A 21702-nucleotide genomic window follows, 5' to 3' on the forward strand; every position below is an offset into this window, starting at 1 on the left:
TGGCCGCGCACCCTTGCTAGCAATCATCCCCAACGCGCTTTCGACGGCCAGGGACGCCGAGAGACTCGGGCGGAAAGACTGAGCAGGCCCGAGGGAAGCGCCGTACACGTAGTAGTACTACGCATGCAAAAAGCTTCTAGCCACGTGAACAGCCCGTTCCTCGTCACCGGCGCTGGCTGATTCCTCCGAGGCACGCAGCGGATGCGCGCTGCCTCCGAAGCCAGGGAGACAAACGAACGGCCGTCACCGAGTGTTGAGGGGGGGGGGGGGGGGGCGCCGTAAAGCGCGCCGGTGCCCGGAATGTTGGCAGTATACCTTCTGCGGCGAGTACACACTACGAGAGAAATGTCGGCCCTTTGCGTGCGTGGGAAGGCTTAATGGCTCGGGGAGGGCGGATGCCGGCACACAGCATCCGAGGCTGAAGTAAACTGCTTGCGGTCTGCGCGCCGGCGTGGACGGCAACTGTGGCGCGCGACGCGCGTGCCTTTTTGCGCCATTCATGGTGCACATGCTGCTCGTCGGCCCCTTAGGTCGCCGAAATGGAAACGAAGCTCACATGCACGGAGTGTCTCGCTTTTCTTTACCTTTATTTTTCCCCCTGACATAAACGTATGCCGCAAGGCCATCAGGTGCTTCGTAACGGCTCTTTCATTCATCACTGGTTGCATGTTTTCGGCTCCTTTATTCCGTCTTTTTTTTTTGTCTATACCTCGCTGAATGTTGTAGGATGTTTATAGCCATGGGGTTTCATACATTAATTGCTAGAGGGAACTTTGGCGCTGCGATTGTTCAGCCACCATGGGAATGATGGGAAGTACACGGATTTGTCTGATCTTCCTGCTTGCGGCTTCAAACAGCTTCGTGACTTTATAAGCTCGTCATTTTCAACAAAGCACTGCGTACACTCTAAGAAGAAAAGGAGGAAATGGGGTATTGAGGTTACTCCTTTAGGGGAGCAACTGATCTGCCACAACCATTCCTCCCTTTAGGGGGTAAGTGCGAGGGGATGAACTGTTACTCCCCATGCCGTTACTCCTCCGAGGACTAACAGTTGCTCTTTTCCGACGCTCCTCAAGGGAGTAACGGTCATTATTTCTGATGCTCCGCAAAGGTGGAATTAATAAAATTAGGCATTTAAACGCTAATAAAAAAGATCACTCAGCTGAAAAAAAAAGAAAAAAAAGGTGCCCGAAAGTAGGATTCGAACTCACGTCCTCGCGCTCTCATGTCAGCTGCTCAAACCACTGTACCACGGCAGATCTTTTTTTTTTTTTTTTTTTTTTTTCTTTATTACATGGAAAAGAAAACTGAAGGTGTATAACAAAGCGGACACAACTACACACTTAAAACTCAGGCAAACACACACATGCATCCAACAAGTGCATCCAGTCTGGCGGAGGTTCCTGCACAGCGTACACACTTCTTACATACGCAGCACTTTCGCGAAAGAAGGATTTTGTAGTTCGCGGGCTTTCGGCATGGCGATCACAGAGTCTACTTCTCCACAGGCTGTATAAGCCAAGTACAATGAACATGTCATAGGGAGGACCACCTGTAACCTTAAACGGTAGAAACCTAATTGAGTATGGAGTCATGTCAATGTCCTTTTTAAGCGTCCGTTGGAGAATGTCCCAAAAAAATACAGCGTCCCTACAGTCTATGAAACAGTGATCTATGGTTTCGGCACGTGGACAGAGCCGACAGTTTGTTGACCACGGCACAAAGCAACCCCTCGAATTCAACCAAGTTTTAACAGGGAGTGTTTCTGAATGTAATTTAAAGAAAAATGTTTTTACTCCAGGAGGCACACACATTTTTCGGACGCGTTTAAGTACATCCTGATAAGGTCGGTTTAAATAAGGTGCACGATACAAAGGATCTGGGAAAATAGAGTCAACCAGTGCCACAGAAATTTCTTTTCGACTCGCTGTGAACACGTACTCAAGGCTGAATCTAACTTTCAAGAAAAGAAATGTGTCAACAACCTCTTTGAGAAAGCCCCAAGGAGCCTGTGGGACATCTTTGACATTTGATGACACTACTATGTTAGGAACATAATGAACTAAACGCAGTTGCAACATTTCACGCAAGAACGGATGGTCACTGTCTCGAAAGAAAAACAAGCGAGAAACAATTTGCCTGACGAAGAGGTGTACTAATCCTAGACCACCACGTTCAAGGGGGAGAAACAGATTGTCGCGCCGCATCCATTCACGGCTCGAACTCCAAATGAATGTTGCAAATACGCGATGCAGTGCCTGAAGGCGAAGTCTTGAGCAGTGCAGTACTTGGAGCACATACATAAGACGGGAAGCTAAGAAAACGTTACACACTTCAGCACGAATGAACACTGACAAATTCCGCCCTCGCCATGAATTCACTTTACGTTGAATTTTGCCAACTTCCCCCGACCAATGAGCGTTGCTATTTCTATACTGTGAGAGAGGCACACCTAAATAACGCAGATCTTCTTTCCATTGAATTCCTGCGTAATGTGATGGCATTGTGGCCCATAATCCAAACCAAAAACCTGAACTTTTTTCAATGTTAACGCTTGCACCAGAAGCAGCACAAAATTCTTCTGTAATTGCAGGAGCAGTCTTTACGCTCTTTTTATCGGTACAGAAAAAGGCCACGTCGTCTGCATACGCAAGAACCCGAACCTCATTAGACAGTAATTTAAACCCTTGGAAATTTTGTTCTTTAAGGATGCCCATACAAAGTGGCTCTAAATACAAGCAGAACAGAAGCGGTGACAAGGGGCATCCTTGTCGTACTGATGATAAAAGCCTAATCGGATCGGAGAGAGAGCCATTTACTATAAGCCGCGTTGAGCCATTAGCATAACATATCCTGACACCTCTAAGGAGCAGAGATCCGATATTTATATGCTCTAGTAAAGTAAACAGGAATGAGTGATTCACCCTGTCGAACGCCTTAGCCAGATCTAGCTGTACCATTGCCACCTGTCCAATCCCCTCAGCTACACACTCTAGCACCGATCTCGCAACATGAATGTTCGTCTGAATGGACCGCCCCCTGATGCCACATGTTTGATGATCACCGACCACAGATCTTACTACAACTTGCAAACGGTTAGCTAATACCTTAGCAAAGATTTTATAATCCACATTGCATAAGGAGATAGGCCGATATCCGTCAACTTTTTGCAATTTCTCTTCATCATCGCTTTTGGCTATAAGGACTGTGTGTCCTTCGTACATTGTGGCGGTTAGGTACCCTACTTCCAAGGCCTCTCGGTACACCTGAAGTAATAATGGCGATAAGAGGGAACGAAAACACTGATAAAATTCGGCAGTAAGGCCATCCGGGCCGGGCGTTTTGCCCTTCGCTAACGAATCGATGCATGAAGTTACCTCATTGATATCAATGTTTTCGTTTGTATAATCGTACTCATCCTGATTTAACTGGGGCAGCAACGATACAATTTTTTTGGCAGCATCTGTATCCAATGGCATATGGTCTCGGAATAGTTTTTGATAATGTTCAAAAAATGCTTTAGTTATTAGAGTAGGCTCGTTAACAATCATTCCACCATACTCTATCTCTAGTATTTGTTTAGACAGCGCGTGTCGGCGCTCATCACCAAGGGCCCTACTGCAAGGCTGTTCTTCCAGGAAACGCTGCTCTCGCGCCCGCACTAGTGCACCTCTGTATTTTTCTGCGTTCAAAGTTTGTAACTGTGCCTTGACCTTATGAATATCATCAATATATTGACCCGGATGTATGCATTCAAGCTCATGCAATTCACTCAAAAGTCTACACAATGCTTTGTAATTATGCTTTTTTTCAAAGGCTAATATTGATGATTCTTCGATAGCTATCATTTTAGCTTCCTGTTTGAATAATTCCCACGAAGCAAAGAGTGGCAAATCCTTGCGGCAAGACACATAAGCTATAAGCTCAGTAATGCGATTTATGAAACACTCACGCGAAAGTAACTGGTTATTAAACTTCCACAGCTCCCAGCACATACGCCGACTGTGGTACCGACGGCTGCCAAAAGATGCTGAAACTAGGCAATGGTCACTAAAGAATATAGGATGCACAGTGTAACCATGAATAAGAGGTAGCGCGCTAAGTGAAACGTAAATTCGGTCAAGCCTTGCATGCGAGGTACCCTGGAAGTGCGTATATCGACATCCGGCCTTTTCATTTTCCCCAATGTCCACAAGCTGATAATCACATATTAGGCGTTGCAACGCATCACTACTTGGATCATGTCTCAGCTTCAGTGATGTACGATCTTGCGCGTTACATACACAATTAAAGTCTCCAAAGAGGACCAATGCACGATCAGTACAGAAATGATGTTCTAGAGATAAGAAGAAACACTCGCGTTCACGTAAATTGTTCGGGGCATAAACACACACAAATCTAAAGCTCGTGCCACTGATATCAATATCGCAGCAGATTAGGCGCCCTTCCCTATCTGTAAACAAATGTAGCGAATCACATTGTAAATGTTTGCTAACAAATAACATACAGCCTGCGGAAACGCCTACTGCATGGCTGACACAAACATTATAGTCAGATATGAATGGAGATAGAGCTATTTCTGTGTTTTCGTCGGATTCAATCTTTGTTTCTTGAATAGCAGCAATATCTAATTTTCGATTGCGTAACAAATGAAAAAGCTGTACTTGCCGTCGCTTACTTCGTAAGCCACGGACATTTAAAGTGCCAAAATGGAAGGGAAGAGCGCCCGCCATGATTACCTATGTAGGTGCAGCGTCTAAACGCTGCTCCAGAGGTGTACCGCTCCCTTCTTGATGAGGTGATGCACTATGGACTTTTAGGTGCACGTTAACACAAGGTACATCAGCAGGTGTAGGTGTTCCCCGGAGCGGTTTTGTCAACTTTGACACCTTGGGAACGCGAGCCTCCTTTGCCGAGGGCGATGGATTGTCGGATGGCGCTGGACGCTTCTTGGCGGCCTCGCACATCGATCCAGATTCCACTGACGGTGGGCGATCTTGAACTGGTGGAGATTCTGCCCAAGACACAGTTGGTTCGTCGTCAGGTGCCTTAGTGTCATCCTCGTTCGCAGGCTTCTGGCTAACGCTAATGTCAGCCGATGACGGCTTAATCTGTTCTTGTCGATGAGACTCAGGGAGTGTTTCGCCAGTTGCGTCCACAACTTCGCTCACGTCCATTAGATGATCGGTGATGGCATCATCCTCAGCTGGTCTATTTGCACGAAGTTTGTCAGCGTAGGTTCCGATGCATGCATCTGCAGGGTGACCATAGCGGTGACAGTTACTGCAGCGCGGTGTTCTACAGTGTCGCCGGATATGCCCAACTCTGTTGCACCGGAGGCAAAGTGGTGGTCGGCCAGGAATCAAGATAAGGCACTGGTGGCCATATATGCTCAATAGATGTGGCAGATTACTGGCAGAAACCCCATCTTTCAATGTGAACGCGACGTCTCGATTAGTCATTTGCCAGCCCTCCATGCCGTCACACCGCCACATTTCTCTCGTGATGGACTGCACTGTGCCATATGGCTCTAGCGCTTCAACAATCCGTCTCTGTTCGAGGTGTGGGGGAAGCCAAAGAAGCTTCATCTTGATATTTTTGCATTCCGGGTCTATGACAAGGCACTTGAGGCCTTTCACCAGCAACTCGCCTTTGTCGACAAGTTTCTGTTTCGCGATGCTGTTAACACATGTGACTAACCACAAATGGCTCATCTGGTATTGTCCAGCGCCGAGGATATCAGTTGCATTTAGCACTGAAAGGAGAGCATCGCGAAAGTCCGGGGCCCGATACGGCCGCCCTGCCAGGTCAGCATGCAGGAAAACTGAATTGAGAACGGTGTTGCCAGTCGGTAGACGAGGGAGAACGACTTTATAATTACCGGAATCAGTAGCTGACGGTGGGTGTGATCCTCGGCCCAGGGCCGATGCGCTGTTCCAGCGGAGCTCATCGCAAACGTGGCTGTTCCAACAAGCCTCTTCTTCTTCTCTGTACCACGGCAGATCGGTTGTCGGGGTATGAAATTGAGACAGGTTAAGCATCAGAAGGCAGGTGCGGCAATGTAAAAGCGACTCGGCATTTTGTGTATGCTGTGCGGGGAGAGTGTAACGTTGAGTGTACTTGCAACCATAAGCCAGTGCGAAAAGAAATCTGCCCGAGTATTCTTAGGGTGCTTTAAACTGAGGCACTACACGATGTAAACGTGTAGCGAGCTCAAAAAGGGCACCGAAGACGACAGAGACGGACAATTGCTCTGTCGCTTAGTGTGTGCCGTTTGAGCTACACATCGCTTCAGTTAAGTTCGCAATCTCCTTGGAACGGAAGGAGCTTAGGTACTATTGACCAGCAAAATCTGGCAATCTATCAATGACTTGCGCGTTTAATGTGTATCGTTCACTTATGAGGTGCGCACGAAGGGCATGGCTCTTCACATTCCAACTTTAAATTTCACGCAATTTTCTGACAAAGAGGCAAAGTGCTGCTTTGCATGTAGTTCAGTAGACAGTGCACGAATTTCGAACTATTCACGATTTATAGAAAATAGTTTTTGCCGCATCACTGCACGACACGGACGAAAACAGCGGAGCGCATGGGGAGTAACTGTTGCCGTTCGTCCTCCCGTTGCTCTCTTTCCGACCAGGGACTAAACACTTACTCTCCAAAATTTGCACACGGCACGCACATCCATGCAGTTACACCCTTGAGGGACGAAAGCGCCCTTTTTGGGACAAACTGCGCAGTTACTCCCGTTTTCCCCGGAATTCTTCTTAGAGTGTAATAAGTAATTAAATAAACATTACTAAAATTGTCCGACGGCAGTATTCGAACACGGGACTTCTAGCGCAGAGGCCCAATATTGAAACCGTTACGCCCAGGACGCATGCGACGAGTGACATAAAACGCCCTTATAAATTTATCGCCGGCAAGCCAGTGCCTTGAGACGCTTGGTGCGTTTCGATTTGGCTACTTTGAAAAGCTGAACTGTTGCAATTAGTAGCGATTATGCGTGTTTGCAGCGTCTCCTGTGCTTCGAAAAGTATAGATTGCTCTGAAATTTACGACAACGGGTGTGTTCCTGCAGTGTTCTGGCCAACATCGGTGACAATCTACGTCGACAGCTAAGGAGGCAGCCGAGACAGCTTCGAGTCACGATGCAGCCGACCTTGTTCACCGAACGCACGCTTGAGAGCAGCACGATACCACTGCGCGAGTGCTCCATCACGTGGCTTCTTTGTTTTATTTTCATATTTCGCGGGATTTCTTTGCAACCCCGAAAAAAAGGACTACGTGAGACGTATCGCACAGGAAAAATCTCGATCGGTGGTTTCTGGAGGTGCTCTACAAACCTGCCAATCATACTTGGGGTCCTCAGCCAATAATTAGAGTTGGGTAACTTACCTTAATTAATTAGTCAGTTATGGGGAAAACAAAAACTTGCCTTAGTTACTATAGGCCAGTGCGAATAGTACGCGCTCGGTTCAATTCGCTTCCGACGCGCCTTTCATTTTTAAAATATTGGCTACAGGTACGTGGGACACCCTGCATAGACCACCCTCAAGTAACCTGACTTTATTTCTTAATGAGTTGGAGGTTCATTTAAAGAGAACGACGTTAGATCCTAACATATGTTTAGTAGGCTATTTTAATATATATATTCTTAATCCCACAGTACCCTCGGCATGGGATTATTTGTATATCTTTACAAAATGTGGCCTTGAAAGTATTATTGACATTCCAACTAGTGAAGAATTACTTCTTGATAACTTGGTAAAATCTTTCATTGATCACTTGAAGATCCGCACGGAGATTGCTTCAGTCCACGATGCAGTGTTACAGCAAAAAGTTGCTGGCCATTACTTTGTAGCTTGTCACTTGCGCTTTCCTTCTCTGTCGTCGTCAGGTTCTAAACCCAGCACTTGTCATTCTGTTATTGCATACTGCTATTTTTTTATAAACTGGTCGCCTTGTTCGACCGGTCAGGTCTGTTTGAAACCGCCGATAGGTCCGAACTTTACATTCAATTTTCGTGTTCGATGTACATTGCATACAAATCCAGTGAAAGGAAAGTTTGCGTTCGCCAACGCCGCTCGAATCAACCTTCGATGAACAGTGCGATATGATGCGCTATTAAAGAACAAGATCTGCTGTGACAACGCTGCGGACGAACACCCAGTGACAGCGTTCTGTGTTCACAGTTCAAAACTTCTAGAAATCAAGTAACTGTTCTTATTCGTGTGGCCGAACGTTCGTACAACAAAAACTGCTTTTATCAATCGCGTAATAATGCCAAGATAACATGGCCTCTGATAAATGAAATGAGAGGTTTATCTTTAAATCCGGCTAATGATATTCAGAATAATCTTGATTAAAATTTATCAGCAGTCGTTAACAACTTTAACCAATTCTTCGCCTAGTCTTTCGCCATGTCTAGGCAACCGTGCCATACTGCTAACACTATACTACTCCGCGTTAATCGAGTCCGCTTTCCTTCCCACCATCACAGAACAAGAGTCTTTACTAGGCAACTTCGGGCGGCATCAATCACAAGGAATCGATGAAATTCGCATGATTGATCTTTTCAGGAACTTCGGAGCCCTGAAGAACATCTTGTTAAGAATCCTAAGCGGGATAATTACAAGTGGAAGCATTCCTAGCTACGCGGTTAAAAATGGTCTCAGTGCGGCCGCTTCTTAAAGGTGGTGATTCTATATGTGTGCATAATTATCGTCCCATTTCCATCTTGCCTAGTTTAACGAAAGTTCTAGAAAAACATATATTCTTAGTAATGAACAGATAGATAGGTAGAATTTATTGACAGGAAATACAGAGAAGTCGACCTGAGCTAGTGCGCTCTAGTCTGCTACTCTGCACTGGGGAAGAGGGAAGGGGAGTGAAAGTACTAGGATGAGTGATGACGATAAGAGAGATTATGAGTGCTTATCAGTAACATTATTTATAAACAAGGGGGATTTTCTGAATGTCAACACCGTTTTTATGCAAAAAAAGGGGCCCTCATGCATTATTAGAAGAAATTAGTGACCATTTATTTCCTTCACTTGAAAGAAATCTTGTATCTTGGCCACTTTTTTTTAGATGTTGCAAAAGGGCTTGAAACAGTGTGCCATGCTATATTGCTAGATAAACTATACAATTTAAGTTTTCGTCGTCTTTTTTTTTTCGGTTGTTGCGCAATTTCCTGACAGATCGTTCCCAGCTTGTTTCCATTTCAAACATTTGCAGCTGCCGCGTTTTTTCTCAAGGCCGGTGTGCCACAAGGTTACATATTGTCTCTATTACTTTTTATTGCGTACGTTAAGGACATGTGCAGTACGCTATCCACTTGCAAATTATTTCAATATGCAGATGATCCTGCACTTGAAGCCACAGACATAAATTTTTCAAATGCGTTCTCAATGGTTCAGAATGACTTTATAAAATTAATGGACTGGTTTGATATAAATGTGATTGACATGAACCATTCCAAATCAAGGTTGGTTTGCTTCCATAGCACACTCAAGAATGTCTCACTTTATTACTTTATTTGCACACGTCTCGATGTGTCAATTGTTCTTGTCTTCCAATAAATTTTTCTGATTCAGTAAAGTATTTGGGCATAGGGTTCGATTCTGGTCTTCGTTTTTCATTTCACTTATCTCACATATGCACCAAACTCCGTAAAATCGTCTGTTGATTGTATCGCGTCAAAGTATTTTACCTCTGTCTGTCAGAAAACTTTTGGTTCCCCCGTTAGCCTACGGTGTGCTTAGGTATGGAATTACAACATTTGTTCATTGTTTGGCATCAACAAGTAAATAGTTTATTAAAATGTATGGTAAAAAGTGTTACTAGTGACCTGTGCAGCCCACAAAATGTGAACCTTTTTCAGTTGCTAAGACTGCCGAATTTACGATCACTTTTTGTTCAAACAGTTGTACTCAAACACTTCTGGACCGATACTTTTAATGTCCCCACTGTGTTTTGCTGTCCTTTACGTCATACACCCGCTTTTTCAGTTCCTCCTACAAGTGCCAGATTTGGTAGATATACTCGAGCCTATTATGTTCCCTACATATTGTATGCTGACCCGCCGCGGTTACTTAGTGGCTATGGTGTTGGGCTGCTAAGCACGAGGTCGCGGGATCGAATCCCGGCCACGGCGGCCGCATTTCGATGGGGGCGGAATGCGAAAGCACCCGTGTACTTAGATTTAAGTGCACGTTAATGAACAGCAGGTGGTAGACATTTCCGGAGTCCCCCACTACGGCGTGCCTCATAATCAGAAAGTGGTTTTAGCACGTTAAACCCCATAATTTAATTTAATATACTATACTGTTCCCTACGAAATTACTTGTAAATCTGAACGCTATGTATATTTGCAAAAACGTAAAGGAAATATACGTAGAATGGTTATGAGCGTCGTATCTTCCTATCTGCGTCATTATAAATCGTGTCTTCGGATTCTACCTGTTTTTGTGCCTTCTATTTTATTGTCCACCAATTGGTTTCGGTGTCACTCTTTTTCGTTTTCTATTTCTTTTTTTCTAAAATAGTCAGTTTTTGTGCCTGAGTCTTGCTGCTGACTGTCGGGTTTCGCGTGACAAGCCACTGTGATGGCTTAGGCGAACCTGATTTCTGTTGTTATACTTGCAATATATGTTAACAAAATTATTATTATTATTATTATTATTATTATTATTATTATTATTATTATTATTATTAAGCGAATTCCTACTTTCTCGAGCAGTAAAAGGGAGTAGACGGAGTAGATTTCAATGAGAAAATTGTAGAGCAACATGAAAAAACTCCCGATACAGCTTTCTGATGCTCAATACGTGCCACATAAAAGTGTTTTTTTCCAAGCATGAGAGAAGCCCGCGAACAGACAGAAAGTTCCTCGAGCGGCCAGTCGCACGGCAATTTTTCGTGTATTCGCGGGCTTTTCTCATGCTTGAAAAAAAAAACACATTTATGTGGCACGTACTGAGCAACAGAAAGCTGTATCGGGGAGTTTTTTTCATGTTGCTCACCAATTTCGTCGTTGGCACTTTTCATCTACCCATAATATTTGACAGGTAGATTAATTAAGACTAGTTACGCAATCAGGCGGAATGCAAAAGTAATTTGAGTATCTCCAAGCGGCGACAAACAACATTACCTTGGTTCTGTCCAGCTGCGTGGCATGTGGATATGTTTTGTTAAATTTGGCTCAAGTTAGCTGGGACACACTATATATATAGCCGGGCGTCCGATTGGAGTAGGATTAGTTCTGGCTCTTTTCTCCCTGTCTGTTTGCGTGTTTCCTTTCTTTCTTTCGTTTCGAGAGCTATCAATGGACGGCGCCCTTTCCGAAAGCTTCCCTGTGGTCCAGCGAAGCAGCCTGCGGCCCAAAGTTTGCTCACCCTTGCAGCCTTACGCGTTGACGCGCGGGCGGAGCGCGGGGCTTCGGTGCACTTGAACTGATCTGCGCCGTCGCTGGCGGGCTTCGCGTCTGGCCGAGGCGGCCGGCCCGGTTCTCGCGTCGGCGCGTGCTTATTCCGCGGCATGCCGGATGACCCCCATCTCGGAGCGCAGCCTCGTGCCCGTTCTTGGAGCCAACGACGTCTCCTCCCTTTGCCACCCACCCGTCGACCTGATCCGAGGCCACGCTGGACATTCGCGTGGCCATTCACATGCCGCAGCTGTGTCTCTTGTTTACCTTCTGCTCCTTTGTTCTTTTCACGACGAGCAAAACTTTGACTTTGCGCCAACCTGCTCTAATAGCGACGATGCCACGGGGCGACCGCGCCCTAATGATGCCGTGCGCTAAAGCGGCGCTCTCTTCTCGCACCACTCTTAGTTGGCGCTTCTCTTCTGCGGCGTTCCGGAAGCGTCATAGCGCGCTCATTATAGTTGCTGGAACAGTCAGTATAGTGTGAGCAGATCGCTGTAGTGTGAGGCTAGCGTTGCTTCAAAGGCGCGCACCTCTAGTATAACATATTTCCCGCGGCAGTCCGCGAAAAAGCCACTGCGTTTTCGCTGGATGCAGCACACATTTTGTTAGGCCCGATTTTCATTACTCATATCATAAGAAGCCAACTAACAATGACACGAAGAACAGCATCGGGGAAATTACTTGTAGTTCCTAATTGAAACGACAAATAAATGGAAATGAAAGTGGATGAAAAAAAAAAAAAACTGGCTACAAGTCGCATACCAACCCACGTCTTCCCATTACGCGTGCGATGCTCTTACCAAATGAGCCACCGCGGGGTCGTTTTCCTATCCACTTTCTGGGGTATTTATGTTTTACTACTAGACCTAACCCTGGGAGTGTTAGCCTGCGCCGCACTCACAGCCTTGGCGGCGGATCTGGAACGTCCTTTTTTTCTGCAGCAGGCGTCATGTCTACGTGAACTTTTTTGGCTGACGGCAACCGATCAGATGGTGTGTATAAATATATATACAATATATATATATATATATATATATATATATATATATATATATATATATATATATATATATATATACACCCCAGAAAAAGTTCAGCCGCAAACCCTGAACGCTTTTTCATCTAACTATAATATTTGAGAAGTTGATTAATCAATTGGGACTAATTATCTAATTAATCGGAATGAAAAAAAATAATTTGAGTATCTCCAAGCGACGGCAAATAACATTACCTTGGTTCTGTCCAGCTGCGTGGCATTCGCAAATTTTTTAATCCTGGCGAAAGTTAGCTGGGACACCCTGTACACGTGAAGCTTTCATAAGGCCGCCACTTCTTGAGCAAGGCCGCGAACACATAGAAGGCATACCATATGTAACGCTATAGATCACGGCGGCCTTACCTTTAGAGCGTTCAAATTAGAATAAGAAGGAACCTCCGAAGATACCCCATATGATTCTACTGATTCTGAAAATACTTCGCACAACCGTCTGTTATTTTCTCTCTGCGACTAGCATTACATGAATAAGTATGTCTGTGAGCTCTCCCTGACCTCCATATATTTTGATACGGTACAGCCAAACGTGAGCGAATGTCTGTCTAGCAACTCAGCCATCTGTTTTTCACGCTGAGCATATATAGATAGAGGTAGTCGTACTTCCTGAATAGAAGCTGTTTACTGACTTCATTTACGAGAATGAGAAAGCCCATACTCCCATTGTCACATGATTTAAGTCTCTTAAGCCACATGGCGCACCTGTGGAAACTCGGCCCAAGTGATGCGTGCTGCCGCTCCATGGTTTGTTTGCTCCCGCACTATATGCGGCTTCCTCTGTCTCACTCGCATCGCCTTTATGGAATGCTTATGCCAAAATATCAACTTACCTCTAGCCAAAGTGACTTGCGCGTGCGTACGTTTTCGTATTTGCAGGAAAGGAAAAATCGGCATTCAGCTGAAAGTATGGAAGTTGCAAATGAAATTTTTACCCCTTTCGAACCTTTTCATACAGCGTTCTTCACATACCTGATATCCAGGAACTCATATTTTACTCTCGTATTTTATTGCGTATTTGCGGATCCAAACGCGTATTTGGATCCCCGACTGGTATTTTTCTCATACGCGTGTATGCAGGGTTGCTCACTGATGTAGTGCAGTTGCTCCAACAACTTTCCTCTAGCTGCTTTGCAAAATGAGTAAATAACGAAACAGAAAAGTCATTTAATATGTCCCCGACGAGTGCGTTGAGAACTTCACGTGGCTTTCCAAAGACCGAACAAACCTTTCAGCGAAGTTTCCTATTTGAACAGCAGGGGCAGATGGGGAAGACTCAAGCAGAACAATGCCATCGCCAGCCATCATCTTGCGGACGGACAACGGGAACAGTGAAAACCAATTTCTCTCTCTACGGCACAGCAGCCGACACAACTGCATTCAATTCGATCAGCTGTTCATGCGCTCGTACTTTCTGGACGGGCGTATAGACGGACTGCAAGCAAAGGTGGGGACAGAAGCCAAAAAAAAAAAAGGGGGGGGGGGGGTGTGAGAGGGCAACACGAGCTCAGTCAATGTACGCCACCTTGATGACGGATTTCATCTCGCACGCAGAGAGAGATGTAAATGCGGTCTGTCTGTGGTGAGCCCGTGAAGCGTGACGGCTCGCTGCACACTTCGTCGAACGAAAGCAGAACGCGGAGGAGGTCGGATCGAATTGCATTGCTCGGCAGCGGGCATCTTGGCAGCCGTTTACGTAGGCGCTGGACTTCACTCTTTAAAGAAGAAAGAAAGAAAGAAAGAAAGGAAGGAAGAAATATCGCATCGTGTTCGTTAGTTTTTATGACGCCTTTGCGTCGCAAAACTGCCCTATATGATTTTCTTCTCTCCGAGTACACTGTCACGGCGCTATTTTGCCCTTAGCTCGCTCACTCCTGAACGGCAAATGATTCAACCCCCCACACACACACACACACACACACACACACACACACACACACACACACACACACACACACACACACACACACACACACACACACACACACACACACACACACACACACACACACACACACACACACACACACACACACACACACACACACACACACACACACACACACACACACACACACACACACACACACACACACACACACACACACACACACACACACACACACACACACACACACACACACACACACACACACACACACACACACACACACACACACACACACACACACACACACACACACACACACACACACACACACACACACACACACACACACACACACACACACACACACACACACACACACACACACACACACACACACACACACACACACACACACACACACACACACACACACACACACACACACACACACACACACACACACACACACACACACACACACACACACACACACACACACACACACACACACACACACACACACACACACACACACACACACACACACACACACACACACACACACACACACACACACACACACACACACACACACACACACACACACACACACACACACACACACACACACACACACACACACACACACACACACACACACACACACACACACACACACACACACACACACACACACACACACACACACACACACACACACACACACACACACACACACACACACACACACACACACACACACACACACACACACACACACACACACACACACACACACACACACACACACACACACACACACACACACACACACACACACACACACACACACACACACACACACACACACACACACACACACACACACACACACACACACACACACACACACACACACACACACACACACACACACACACACACACACACACACACACACACACACACACACACACACACACACACACACACACACACACACACACACACACACACACACACACACACACACACACACACACACACACACACACACACACACACACACACACACACACACACACACACACACACACACACACACACACACACACACACACACACACACACACACACACACACACACACACACACACACACACACACACACACACACACACACACACACACACACACACACACACACACACACACACACACACACACACACACACACACACACACACACACACACACACACACACACACACACACACACACACACACACACACACACACACACACACACACACACACACACACACACACACACACACACACACACACACACACACACACACACACACACACACACACACACACACACACACACACACACACACACACACACACACACACACACACACACACACACACACACACACACACACACGCACGCACGCACGCACGCACGCACGCACGCACGCACGCACGCACGCACGCACGCACGCGCGCGCACGCACGCACGCACGCACGCACGCACGCACGCACACACACACACATTCGATGCCGCGACCTCGTGCTCAGCAGCCCAACACCATGGTCACTGAGCAACCACGGCGGGTGCATAACCTCGTCTGAACTGTTGCGCACCGTTCTGTTTTCGTTCGCTGTCACATTCAAAAGTCGGGCCTAGCTTCGCCTTTCTTTCTTCTTACGACAAAACGAATGTCCAGCGCGCGCATTTCTAAATATATTAATAATAGAACCGGTTTTGTCGCTTGTGCGAGTAGTCGTGTCCTCTTGTATATGACTGCTATGGTACAGGATGCTGATTTTTTAGGAGTAATGACACAGATTTCTTGTCGTGGATGGGCGATGCGCTGGTTTTCATCGAAATGCACAGTGCGCCTGGAAACATGAGCGGGAAACCTCTCGGAGCTGGGCATGCATTCATAACTACGCTGTACTTTCTTTTATTGCGTAAACCTATAGATGAGCAACATTACTTTCAAGAACGCAAAAACGCCGTTTGTGCAGACTCTTGTTCCTATTTGATCAAAAGAAAGCCACGTAGAAGCCTAAAGAAAAAGGCCGAATTCACAAAGTTTTGCATTCGTACTGTTTTTCGACGCCCGGGCGCATTTTTTTTTTTTTTTTATATTACGTTCGCAATTACGATTGGGCCATACCCATTTTTACAGAAAGCTTTAATGTACTATTTTGTAAATACGGTCTGAGTTCGCGATTTTTGTGGCACGAGCTCACGAGGAAAATGGCGCTTATTAGTCTTTCTCTGGTATCCTCTATGATGTTGAATAAACAAGCAAAGCGGACAAGCAGGTAGTCGCTAAATCGGGCAGAAATACATCAAAAGCACACGCCCGCACATGTGAAGCCGAAGAGGTTGTTATGCTTCCCACGTTGCCAAGGTTTCGCTAGCTTGCGCTTCGTTGAACCTTGCATGGCATTTCCGCACGTTTAGGGATCTCCATGCGCGGTGAGCGAGCGACCAGATAGCTGGAAATTTGTCACGTACAACGTGTTAAAAATAATGGCCGTATCAAATTTTGCATTCTGCTGCATGTCATCGTGCTTACGCAGGTTTACTGATTAACCATCGACTGTCGTTTCTTTCTTTCTTTCTTTCTCCCTTCCTTCCTTTCTTTCTTTCCTTCTTTCTCTCTTTCTCTTTCTTTATTTCTCTTTCTTTCTTTCTTTCTTTCTTTCTTTCTTATGTGTGTGTTTGGGAAAGGAGGCTTCTTGAAAATAAATACTTTCTTTTTTGTTGCCAACAATGCATTTAAGCGTGAAAAGCGAAGGAAAGAACGATACCAGCCGAGCTATATGTATTCGCCTGCGGCGTGTTTTTGCGCAATCTTCTTTTTTCATCTCATATACAGTTATTTAGCTCTTCTTTTTTCAGAGGTGCGCAACAGTCAGAAAGCTTGAAAGAAGATAATAATTGTATACTTTCGCATGGTGTGGGAACATCACATAAAAAGAAATTAAATCAGCGTCGGGCATATGCCATCTACTCATCTTCACCAAGAGTTACGAAACCCAGCTAGCTAAGCATACATCGGCCGTAGGATGACGAACAACGCCAGCCGTGAACTCCTTTTTATTTATTTATTTATTTATTTATTTATTTATTTATTTATTTATTTTTACGTTAGTACGCGCTTCGACATCAAAATTTTGCTGCGCGTTATTGTGAAGCCCGTACTAAGAAAAAGTTTGATTAGTGCCAGTACATGAGAAAGAAGAAGGAATGCACAAGCCAGAGTGCTAGTTGCATTCCTTCCTCTTTCCCCATGTACTAGCGCGAATCAAACTTTTGCTTAGTAACTGTCACAGTTACGAATGCTTGTCTAAAAAATGGAGCTGTTGTCTATTTAGAAGTGTGCTGACAGCAGTGATGAACACTGATGACTGCGGGCGCTCCACTGATATCGGTATTCGTATTATCTTGGAAATTACGAAGGAAAACTTAAAGCAAACAACGCAGTTGGCTCGCTAGGCTGCAGTTGAAGCTTAGCGTTTGCACACAAGCACACATCTATAGCAGTCGAAAGGGGCGTCACATAAGACGATTGAAGAACCCTCTGAATGTATGTGGGGACGAATGTACGTGTATGTGGGGACGACATTTTGTAGAACGCGGGTTCAGTGAAAAAAAAAAAAAAACGTGGCATTATTCGCAGCCAAGTCGCGAAGCCCTAGAATGAGAAATGCGATCTGGCTTTTGTTGACGAACTCATATAATGCGCCATTTGATTTCTGACTCTGAGAATATATCGTATGGCAACTGTTCATCTTTCTCTCAACACCATTGGTTGCGAACTTTTGTAGCCGACTGTGCCGTGCACGTGTAGGCAGAGGGGTCTATTTTCTTGTTTTATGTAGCGCGAAGGGACACAGACGAAGACTAGAAGCAGACAGGACGAGCGCTAATTGTCAACTAAATCTTTATTGAGACGATCAGCATAAAGAAGTTACTGTCAAGACCGTTGGAAAGAAACATCACATAGTGTATAAAAAATATCAGTTAACAGACATTCTGCTAAAGTGATGTTATACTCTGTTAGTATACTTCTACTCTTCGTCTGTATCCCTTCGCGCTATAAACCAAGAATATGTTGCCGCACAAACGCGCCCGACTGTCCATCCTTTTGCAAAGGGGTCTGTCTTCTTGGGTCGGCCCTTTTCTGTCAATTTCAATATTGCTAGAGGCTGTTACCGCAAGAGTAGTTTGAATTACCTCATGCATACACTTAATCTTCCTAATTTTTTATGTGTTCTTTTCTTTGTATTGGATTGGGGGGGGGGCAGTAAGCAACTTCATTGGTTCTAGAGGTCGACCATACTGGTCTGGGCTTTCACCTCGTCGCAAACATTGCGAGCGGACTTTCGCGTATATGCAGAATTTCTCACAGAAAGTTGGAATTTCAAATCTTTTGACCAACAAAGATCCGCTTGCTTCTTTAGTCCTCTTTTTTGCATCCGAGTTTTGTATAGGGCAAGCTTATTGTATTCCATGCTTCCTCTGTCACTTCTTCTGTCGTATAGATTAAATAGGAGCAGTCTAATCTAGAATCATCTCTGCTTTCTGACTGCCGAAGCTGCCTGATGTGCAACTTCTCCCAAGCCTAATTTTGTTGTTGTTGTTGTTGTTGTTGCCTATCACGTGTGTGGCGCTGACACACGATGGTGGATTGGCCAAGAAATGGGTGGATTTGCTGGAGCTATATCTCACTTCTTCTTCTTCGTCTTCTTCTTCTTCTTCCTTCGTGTTTTCTTTCTTCTTTTTTTAAATTCTTTTCCCGCGCTGGTTTCCAGTGGCACCTGTCTGGTATACGATAGTTCCATAACCTGGCCCTCTTTGCCAGAATTTATGAATATATTGTTAAACGCTCGATTTCCTCCCTGGCAATTTATTCGTCGAAGCGTAGCCCCGAGAAGGACATACGGCCCCTCCCGCCCACTTTCCACTCCAGCCATTCACTTTGTCGTCGTCTTCTCTCTTCTGACGAGGCGCTGTCTCCGAGCTTCTCCCGGCCGCGGCAACGGCAGCGCGCAGCCATGGCAGCAACCAGTCTAATCCGGTGCGGTGCGAAGAGAAGAAACGCCCTGGCCCAGCAAATTCTCCTGTCGATGGTGGAAAAACGATCCCAAGGAAAACAAGCAGACGGGCGCTGCGCGTAAGATGAGCGCCGCGATACGAGCGCTCGCATTCCACGCGCCGCCGCGCCAGCAGCAGCGAGATTGACGCTGTGCTCCCACAGAAGGAATTTTTTTTATGTTGGAAGAAATCTCGCTTCTCCATCTCTGCGAGGCCGTCTTTCACGTGCATGCGCGCCCACTCACGATCGCATGGCTTAACTTTGACGGCAAAGACCCGAGGGCGCGTGCATATTCAGAAAGCAACTTGCTTGCTATACAGAGCGCTTCGCAAGAACGCTGGTCTGGCCGATCGCTATAATGAATATATTGGGTGTCTTCTCTCTTTTTTTCCTTTTTTTTTAACTGCACCAATTTTTTTTTATAATTACCTGTGGCAGATAGCACAATGTTAACCCTTGATCTAAACTACTCGATCAGGCGGCCATTACGTTTACGAGAAATCAAAATGCTTAATGGAATAAAAACATAATTGCGCTAGGTAACTTTTTAATTACTTTACGGCACATATTTCAATCTACGAATTACAGCTGGTGATTTAGCGAGGCTTATCCACTTGGAACAAATTCTCAGGAGTGCGCCAATTTCGAGATATTAATTTTTAAGGGGTCCGACGAAATGCATTGGCGTTCCTGTTATTTATTTATTTATTTATTTATTTATTTATTTATTTATTTATTTATTTATGTATTTTTGAAGAAACGCTGCTTTATCCATTGAAGCACAAAAGTAACTGGATCACCAGAGCATTTACTCCGACAATCTGGAAACTAATATCTCGAAACTGGTGCAGTCCAGAGAATTCGTTCCAAATAGATGCGTCTTGCAAACTCACTATAGTGTCACGTGGAGTGACGTATGAAGAACACAGTAGCAATACTGTGAAAGACGAAACTTCTATTGGGCGAACCTGTGCCCCCAAAAACAGGCTACACTTAAAGATCGGCGACAACGGCGAACACAGTCGGCGATCGTCAAAATCTGATCAGCGAGTCAAGCGCGCCGCCTTTTATAGATCAGTCGTCGAATGTCCACAGTAACCGCTGGGACCGGCGTGCCTTCCACAAAGTTCTACACCATTCGCGTCGCGCATACATGCAATCAGATTACACAAGGTTCGGCGACAACAGACAGCGGATAAAAGCATCGATAACATTCTAGAAACTTCCGATACATGTAGACGTGTCCTGCGCTGAGCAATAACATTTCTTAGACGTTAAAAGTGCTCACCCGTAAAAGATAAACGAGTTCACGTGTCAATTGCCCCCTCTCAAAAGGCATCGTCCTGATGCTACAAACACAACAGGAGAGTGAAACACAAAAGGTCACTTGTTAAACAAAGCCCAAGGTGACACAATAAAAAAAAAAAGTCCGAAGTTCAGCTATGCGACGTCCCCGAAGTTCATTAGCGCTGGTGGAACGGCTTAAGTCGCACAACATGAACTACATGAACTACCCGCATGCCTTCCACAAAGTTCTACACCATTCGCGTCGCGCATACATGCAATCAGATTACACAAGGTTCGGCGACAACAGACAGTTGATAGAAGCATCGATAACATTCTAGAAACTTCCGATACTTGTAGACGCGTCCTGCGCTGAGCGATAACATTTCTTAGACGTTAAAAGCACTCACCCGTAAAAGATAAACGAGTTCATGTGTCAATAACTATAATTCGTAGAATAAAATACGCACCGCAATTAACACTAATTAGAAAGTTGATTAGCGTAATTATGTTAATTATTTATTTATTCATTTTCATTTCTCATGGAAGTAATGGCTGCCTCATCGAGTAATTTAGGTCAAGGGTTCGAATTGTGCTATCAGCCACAGGCAATTTCTTAAAATATTGCGCAGAAAAAAAAAAGAAAAAGGAAAGAAAGAAACAGCCCGTATTATTAGCGAAGGAGACCACCCAAGCCATGCAAACAGGAACGAAAAGCTTTGTGAATTCAACCTCCTGCACCTCGCATTCATCGCATCCGCAATGTTTCCAATTCACACTGAGTGCTGCTTGTGGCCACCCGGAGCACGGCCCCTTGTGCTGTCCGTTTCCGGCGCTTTCTCTCTCGCTGTTTGTGCTGTAAGCCAGATGTTGATCAACGTGCTAGCCATAACTTCGTTTCTAGCTCGCACGTATACGCAGC

At 45.4% G+C, this 21702-nt stretch overlaps 2 protein-coding genes across 2 annotated transcripts in view; one reads left to right on the forward strand and one right to left on the reverse strand.

Moving 5' to 3' along the window:
* Nucleotides 1–21702, forward strand: part of LOC126547329 (sodium/hydrogen exchanger 3-like) — a 221295-nt gene that overhangs the window by 71917 nt on the left and 127676 nt on the right. The window lies entirely within an intron of this gene.
* Nucleotides 4740–5793, reverse strand: LOC140215458 (uncharacterized). The gene has a single exon (XM_072286003.1). The coding sequence runs from the start codon at nucleotides 5712–5714 to the stop codon at nucleotides 4740–4742; it is 975 nt and encodes a 324-aa protein (XP_072142104.1). The 5' UTR covers nucleotides 5715–5793.

This window comes from Dermacentor andersoni, chromosome 1 (genome assembly GCF_023375885.2).
Source record: "Dermacentor andersoni chromosome 1, qqDerAnde1_hic_scaffold, whole genome shotgun sequence".
Lineage (NCBI taxonomy): Eukaryota > Metazoa > Arthropoda > Arachnida > Ixodida > Ixodidae > Dermacentor > Dermacentor andersoni.